At 41.3% G+C, this 8,749-nt stretch overlaps 1 protein-coding gene across 1 annotated transcript in view; it reads left to right on the top strand.

Annotated features, from left to right (window-relative positions):
• The first annotated feature begins 1,086 nt into the window (after positions 1 to 1,086).
• Positions 1,087 to 8,749, top strand: part of ERC2 (ELKS/RAB6-interacting/CAST family member 2) — a 759,104-nt gene continuing 751,441 nt past the window's right edge. The window contains exon 1 of the mRNA XM_027121473.1: positions 1,087 to 1,875. Within this exon, the coding sequence (XP_026977274.1) occupies positions 1,219 to 1,875 (657 nt within the window). The 5' untranslated portion in view covers positions 1,087 to 1,218. The remainder of the gene's footprint in view (positions 1,876 to 8,749) is intronic.

The following is an 8,749-nucleotide window of genomic DNA, read 5'->3' as shown; positions in this document are numbered from 1 at the left end:
TGGATATTTGAACCTCGGTTGGCCCCTCTCCAAAATCTGTGGTCTTAGTGTTTAAAAGCTGAAGCAAAAGAAAGTAAACATACCCTAAGAGGAAGAGCAGGAGGCCGTGATGCACCCCATTAAGGCCATTTGGATCCTAACACTGAAGGGATAATCACAATCCTGTAGCCCTAGCTACGTAAATCTGCACCAAAGTACTTGAGTAACTATGACAGGGAGCTTTTCTCTAGGTGTTGTGGGACCAGGAACTCTGACATGGGGGACTGTTTCCCTGTGCCATTTCTGTACAGTTGTAGAGTGGTTAATATGAATATTTATGTCAACCAAACTGGAAAAAATTCTCAAAGCACTAGCCTGAAAGATGTGTATGAAGGGGGAAAGAGACAGGACTGCCATGTTCCTTGGTGATAGCATTTAGAATCTGGCTATATGTATAGGAGACTTGTTGGTTGAGCCACCTTTTTCTTCTAGCTCCAAGATGGCCAGTAGGTTCCGACTCACGTGCCAATACCAGTTGATTGGTAAACCATCTAGAGTGTTGTGTTGAGAAGAGTTCTGGATTTTGTGGGAAAGAGAACTGTGATGGATTAGTATTGTCTGTAATGGTTCCAGGAGAGGGAGGTAACAGCCTGCTTGACTATTATTTGACATCCTAAGAAGCAACAACTTCTCAGAGTCACTGTCAAGCCACTTGTGTATGTGGGTCATGTCCCTAGGATGGAGTATTTTATAGCTAGGGTCTCTATGATAAGGAATCCTATGGTGAATTTTTCTGGAGGTCCCAACTGTCACTTAGCACAGACTGAAACGCAGAGCTTCATTTTCTTAAGGAAAAATGAGCTTCTTTTTTGCTCTGAGAACTTTTCACCTTGCTTGGGAGCAGGGTTGGGGGGAGTTTACAAAATGTTTACGTATAGTAAGTAAAAGTTTGGGGTCACTATTATTTTTAAATAAGCATAGGTGTGACTCTGTCATCATCAATCTATCATCTATATACATATTTTAAAAATAGAATGCAATTAACAGTCAGAGTTCTAAAGAAATTTGTTTTTGATTATCTTTTTTTCTCATTTTTCAGATCTCTGATTGGATGCATTTTCTGGTACAGACTATGAAAAGAATGCAGTGAAAATTCTGGCCAACAGTGGAAATATTGGCTTAATCTCCAACTTAGTATAGCATTCCTTCTCTTCTGTAGCACCTCATAATAGAAGAAAAATGTATGGAAGTGCAAGAACAATCACCACTCTGGAAGGTAGCCCTTCCAGATCTCCTCGTTTGCCAAGGTCTCCTCGTTTGGGCCACCGAAGAACAAGTAGTGGGGGAGGTGGAGGAACAGGCAAGACTCTGTCCATGGAGAATATCCAGTCCCTTAATGCAGCCTATGCTACGTCTGGACCCATGTATCTGAGCGATCATGAGGGGGTGGCTTCAACAACTTACCCAAAGGGCACCATGACTCTGGGAAGGGCCACAAATCGAGCTGTATATGGAGGCCGAGTCACAGCTATGGGGAGTAGTCCCAATATTGCCTCTGCTGGACTTTCCCACACAGATGTCCTTTCATACACGGATCAACATGGCGGTCTGACCAGCTCATCCCATCATCATCACCACCAGGTCCCCTCCATGTTGAGGCAGGTAAGGGATAGCACAATGTTGGACCTTCAAGCCCAGCTCAAGGAACTTCAGAGAGAGAATGACCTCCTCCGGAAAGAGTTAGACATCAAGGACAGCAAGTTGGGGTCTTCCATGAACAGTATTAAGACTTTCTGGAGTCCTGAGCTCAAGAAGGAGAGAGTCTTGAGGAAAGAAGAGGCAGCCCGGATGTCTGTCCTCAAGGAGCAGATGAGGGTTTCCCATGAAGAAAATCAGGTAGGTTATGACTCATCTCAGTGTTTTTCAGCCTTGGCTTCTCACGGAGTAGTTGATGGTTTGCAGATGGTACCACGGCCTGTGCAGAAGAAAGTTTGGCTTCATCAAGATAGCTATGGCTTAGTATGTGTTTGACTCGGAGACTAGTAGAGGGCATAGGAAATATAAGGTTACAGCTTGTGATCTCCTTGTTTTCCAATAACCTTTTCACATTGTTGCAGAAGAGGGGGGATCACTCCTCATTGGCTAACTTTATACTTGGTTATTTTTGTTTTCTTTTTCAGTAGTCACAAGAGCAGCTCAGATGTACTTCCTTCTGAATAGAAGAGGAAAACGTTGATTTTTGCAAGAGTAGACACTTTTTTTTTTGCGGTACGTGGGCCTCTCACTGCTGTGGCCTCTCCCGTTGCGGAGCACAGGCTCTGGACGCGCAGGCTCAGCAGCCATGGCTCACGGGCCCAGCCACTCCGCGGCATGTGGGATCCTCCCGGACCGGGGCAGGAACCCACGTCCCCTGCATCGGCAGGCGGACTCTCAACCACTGAGCCACCAGGGAAGCCCAAGAGTAGACACTTTAACAGCAACATTTAGAGGGCCACCTTTGACTGGTGAATTGATTGTTTTTTTAATGCACCAGCAACATTTCCTTCTAGAATGAAGGAAGTTGGTTCACTAAATAGCAAACTGAACAATATTAAATGGGATTGGATAGGATGGGTTTGATGTCATGTTAGAGAAACACAATAAATTTTAACCTGGTCTTTCTACCTTTATTCATTCAATATTAATTAAGCACCTACTATGTGCTTACTCTTTTTTGATCCATCTTCCATGTCATAGCAAGATTAGTTTTCCCATTGTCTACCTGCAGTTATGCCATTCCCCTGCTTTAAAGCTCTCAATAATTACTCATTGCCTCCAGAATGAAGTGTACCTCTGGCTGAGCCTACAGTACCTTCTACTGGAATGCCTGAGCCAGCCTTTCCAGTCTTATCTCATACCACCTCCTTCCACATCTTCTGTGCTACCTGCACTACCACTTGGTAATTCTTGCACATACTTAAAGTTTCCCACCTCCTTTCCCTTCTGTTCCTTTCCATTCGTGGCCTTCTCAGCATCCCCTCTCCCTGCCTCTTTTTGTTCAGTCCCAGCTAGTCTTCATTTTCAAATCCTACCTATACTGTGAGGCTCATTTATATGCTGCTGTTCATAGGGGCTTTGGAGTAAGACATGCCTGGGTTTATATCCCAGCTTCACCTCTTATTAGCAGTGAGATAAATGCTAAGAGATGGGAAGTAGAGGCTGTTGTGCCATTTGGCTGGAAAAAATTCCCAGATGTCATTTAACTTTCTGTAGAAGCTGGAGGTAATTTTAACTTGGCTGAACTAGTCATTCTCTGACAGTTGGTCCTGATGCTGTCCTAAGGAAGCTCTCTGCCTTTCTTGGGGTCATCTGCTGGCTTCTATCTGTTTCCCTGGCTGCCACCCCTTTGGAGTCCAAGCGTTTGTAGAAGCATTTCTGATCTGTATGAGAATCTGCTCTTCGTTTTCCTTCTACGTGCAGAAAGCAATCACCTTATCCCTTTGATTATCTGAGAATCTGCTCTTCGTTTTCCTTCTATGTGCAGAAAGCAATCACCTTATCCCTTTGATTATCTGACAGAGCCTTTGCTGGTTTTCAGATGTGGAAATATGATTTTTGGTTGGAACAGAAAGCTTTGTTCTTCATTCCTAAGTCAAATCAATGCCCTTCACTATCATTTCTGCTTTTTTCTGACTTTGCTGGTTTATGAAGTCCATTTCCCCAGTTCTGTACTGGTTTTCTTCCTTTTTTAGTTGTTTTGGAAAATGGTTAAAGCAGTTTAGGAATGATGCAAGTAATGACAAAAAGTTTGGAAGCCATTTTTAAAACTGTCAGCTGCAAAATTACTTGTTTCTTATGGTTTTATCATTAAAAAAATTTTTGAGCACAGATCCCTACTTATACATGTATATTTATTTATAAATTACACAATGTGCTACTGTGCCAATATATTATGTTTCTTCTTTGACATTCACAAAGAATTAATATGGAAAAGAAAAAATAAAATAAATAATTTATTGAGGTACATTTTAACGACACACAAAACCTTTTTGCTTTGACTAAAAACATTTTAAGCCCCTTGTCTATTTTGTAAGACATAGTTCAGTTTAAAGCAGGTAATATCCACAATTCCACTTAACTGTCCCATGTTACCTTAGCCAGAAGCAAGTGAATATTTGAGGGAACCTCTTCCTTGTTCTGGAACCTACTATGATCACAGGCTACCTTGGTTACTGTGGGTGACATATGACTATGCAACATATGACCTAGTGAAAGCCCTAGTCTTAATCTGTATATTAAATATAAGTAAACTATAATTATTTTCTTTTTTAGGTTAAAAATATAAAAGGAGGAAGAGGCATGGAGATTTTGAAAAGTCAATTTACTTGCAATATGAAGTAGTATTACAAAGTAAAGAATATAAAAGTTGACAAAAAGCAAGGTATTTAAAAAAACTGAAGTGCCCCCCCCCCACCACAGAAGTATATCAGGATCCCTTTCAGGGGTATATGAATACCTGTTGGTCAGAATAGGGTCGATCCTGCTGCAGTAATCAACAGACCTCAAATCTCAGTGGCTTAACCCATCAGAGATTTATTTCTTATTCACCTGAAGTTATGAAGCAGGTCAAGTGACTCGCCAGGGCAGCTCTCCTCCAGGCAGTGACTCAGGATCCAGGCTTTCCTCATCTTGGCACGTGGCTTCAAGTGTTGCTACAGTAGAGGAAAAGAGTGCCTGTGGTGGCACATTGGCTTCTCAGTTCCTTGGACTGGAAGTGACACAAATGCAAGGGGGTATGAGGTGTAGTCCTCTCTTCTTTCCAGGAAGAAGAGGAGAGTCAGATATGAAGGAGCACTAAAAATTTCTACCAGTGGAGTTTTTATATTTGTCAGAAAGTGGAGCGAGATGAAATAAAGTTTGGGGAAGAATCCAGAGTTCTGCCGTTGCTGCTGTTTCTATTATTACTGCTACTGCAATCAGTAGACATCGGTTGGGGGCTTACTGTGTACTAGGCATTGTGCTTAGAGCTTTGTGTACATCATCTTATTTAGTGTTTGCATCAATCATCTGAGGTAGGTGCTAGATTTTTTCTCATTTTACAGATTAAAAATAAATGTAGAGAGAATAAGCAGCTTGCCCAAGTTCACACAGCTGGTAAGTGACAGAGCTGGGCTTTAAGGCTTTGGTCTATTTTATGCCAACATGTAAGATCTTAACTTTATGCTTACTACCTCCTTATAGGATCACTGATCTATGAATAGAATCTTAGTATGATAGGAAGATCACACTTCATATGTTAGGTGAAAAACATGACTAGTTTTGATAGAATGATTAAGAATGTAATTTAGTTTAATTATGATTTTTGTTCTTAATTAGGAATTTATTTCTTCTTAAACTTTTCTGTATGGAAGAAAAGAATGTAAAAGAGAGAAACAACACTTGATTGTGGTTTCTTAACAACCACAACAACAAATGTAGTTCTACCAGGGGGTATTTGGATAATTAGAATTTCACTAACTAAATTCAGGTGATCTAAAATGATTTGAATTGTGCTATGTGAATAGAAATGGGAAGCAGGTCCATTATAGTGTGGAGGTGAGGATATTTGAATGCTCTTATATATGAAATTCATAGTTCTGTGAATTTAATGATCACAGGCACAGACCTTTCACCCTTATGTGCAGTGTTACAGAGGTCTCCCAGTCATCAATTCCTTTGCGGTATATTTTGAAGTCCTTTTGGTTCTGTCAGAGGAAGCTGAACCCAACTCCAGATCTAAGGGAGGATGTTGAACACCCGCCCTGTGTTAAAGGAAGTACAGACCTTGGAGCCAATGGGTAGGTGGCTATGACCAAATTTCTTATGTGTGAAGGGTAGATGCCCAGGTTCCTGGATGGATATTCCACCCCAGACCCCCTTCCCATTCACACTTCCTAGGTTCTCTCCAAGGCCCTACTGCTCAGCCACAAAGATCTGCATGTATAGAAATACATTTGGGATACTAAGTTGCAGTACTGATGTGTGGAATTTTTGGTTTGTTTGTAGAAACCAGAGTGCATGGATGCGGAGTTATCTGTATTCCAGCACTTGAGCTTTTTGCTTCACGATGTATTTTCTTGATGGAGGAAGAGTGGGGTGGAGTCTCGTGCTGTCAGTGTCACACCTGTAGACTGATTTGGGGAGAGTTGAGGAGAAAAGATTTAGAATAGATGTTAGGCTGCCACTTGAGGTAGTCCTCTTTTTATTTTTAATGGCCTGTGGAGTTAGAGTGGATGTTGGGGGCAAGAGAATGCAACTGTGTATGGGGAAGTTAAGTGACCCGTTTTTCTCTAAAAGATGATATGGTGGTCTTTTCTTTACAACCCCATTCTATTTACCCATACAATGGAGATCAGAGAGAGAAAACACATTTTCAGAAAGTTCATAAGGACTTATATCTTGCAGTTTTGTGCATATAGGTTATTAACTTTTCATATCCCTGGATTTTTAATGCAATTATTAACTTTGTATTTTTAAAATTATTATTATTTATTTATTTATATTTGGCTGTGTTGGGTCTGCATTGCTGAGTGCGGGCTTTCTCTAGTTGTGGCGAGTGGGGGCTACTCTTCGTTGTGGTGCACGGACTTCTCATTGCGGTGGCTTCTCATTGCGGAGCACAGGCTCTAGGCGCACGGGCTTCAGTAGTTGTGGTACGTGGGCTCAGTAGTTGTGGCTCGCTGGCTCTAGAGCACAGGCTCAGTAGTTGTGGTGCACGGGCTTCGTTGTTCCGTGGCATGTGGGATCTTCCTGGACCAGGACTCGAACCCGTGTCCCCTGCATTGGCAGGCGGATTCTTAACCACTGCGCCACGAGGGAAGTCCCAAACTTTGTATTTTTATTGGATTATTTTTTCCAAATTAGGCGTACATAAAGCAGTTTTTAGACATTTTCCTAATTCATGCATGGCTAGTCAAGGATCTTCATGAATATAAATAGCATCATACTCTGGAAGATTGTACTAGGTCTAATATTTACCCATCTCGTGTGTGCAGAAGTGGGACAAGGTCACTGGGAAACGTAACCTAAGAAGTGTAAGTAAACCTGTGTGGGGAATGTTATGGCTTTTAAGCAATGGTTATGTGATAATTTCTATTTCTGGCTTAACACAATAGAAAATAATCTACTCTAAATCAATATTAATAAGGGTTTTTGATGAGTTTTAGAGCTAGTTTCATATATGATTTATTGATTCTCATTTTGAGCCTGTAACTTGAAAAGGTCGAGGTGGAGCACATTTCCGTGTTTCCTTCATTATTATTTTTTCTTTTATTTATATAACTGCAGGGCCATTTCAACAGAGGTCATTCAACTCTGTTCTAAAATATTCATTTCACTGTGAGTGTCCAGATATGAAGAGTTGTACCAGTTGGAAGTGGGTGACAGAATTAATTCTATCTCCTGCTGAAAAGGTGGTGAGGCAGCTGCATTGTGAAGGGGTGTCCATTGACAGTTAAATGCAGCTGCAGTAACCTTGAGTACTGAGTGTTTATGAGATCAAGGGCTTATCCCTGGAGAGTTGGGTCCCATCAGGTTTGTGGGTGGTACTTAAATATATTCACTACTCAGATCTGTCTTATCCCTATATCTTCTTTTGGGCACCATTCCTTCTACTACTCTGAGATCCATGGATCCCTCAAAGCCAGGTTTCCAAAGTGTGTCCAGGGAAATGACACTTTCCAAAGGGGATCTTCTGGTCAAATAAACTTAAGACACTACATACTAGATACTCCTCTCCTAGAAATTCAAACACTATATTTTGGGTTGAATTCTGTCCCCCCTAAAAAAAGATATGTTGGGGTCTTAACCCTCAGTACTTCAGAATGTGACTTTATTTGGAAATAAGGTCTTTACAGAGGTAATCAAGTTAAAATGAGGTCCTTAGGGTGGGCCTAATCCAATATGACTGGTGTCCTTATTAAAAGGAGAAATTTGGACACAGGCAAAGACATGCATAGAGAGAAGACCAGTGGAAGAGACAGGGTGAAGATGGCCATCTATAAGCCAAAGAGATACGCCTGGAACGGATCCTTCCCTCACAGTCCTGAGAAGGAAGAACCCTGCTGACACCTTGATCTCGAACTTCTGGCCTCCAGAACTGCGAGACAATAAATTTCTATTGTTTAAACCACCCAGTTTGTGGTACTTTGTTTTGGCAGTCCTAGCAGACTAATATAACATATCAGCATGTGAAATGCTCTAACTTTTGCAGTTAAACATATTTATTAAACTTGCTTAACCCAGCAATTTCCCAAACTTACTTGACCATGAAACTTTATCTTAAACTGAGCATTTATGTATTAGGCAGCTATTGCTGCAGTAATGCTGTCTAACAAGCCATACCAAAACCTGCTAGCTTAAGAAGATAAGCATTTACCTCTCCCTTACACATTTACAGGTTGGCTGCAACTTAGTTGGGCAGGTCTGGACTCTGAGCACCAGGCTCTAGGCTGAAAGTGGGATTCAGGTACGTTCTACGTGTTTCCACGTTCTCTTTGGAACAGCAGCTATTCAGGGCTTTATCTTCTGATGGTGGATCACAGACACCAAGTGATCCAACCAAACCACATAGATGCATTTAACGCCTCTGCTTGCACCATATCCACTAACATCCTGTTGACTAAAGCATGTTATGTGGCCAAGTCCAAAGTCAGTGGGGTCAGGGAAATCTACTCCCTGCAAAGCAGAAAGGGAGTGAAGTGAATATATACATATATATATATATATATATATATATATATATATATATATA

This window comes from Aethalodelphis obliquidens, unplaced genomic scaffold (genome assembly GCF_003676395.1).
Source record: "Aethalodelphis obliquidens isolate GAN/ISIS:26980383/991018 unplaced genomic scaffold, ASM367639v1 scaffold22, whole genome shotgun sequence".
NCBI lineage: Eukaryota > Metazoa > Chordata > Mammalia > Artiodactyla > Delphinidae > Aethalodelphis > Aethalodelphis obliquidens.
This window is presented reverse-complemented; position numbering and strand designations above follow the sequence as displayed.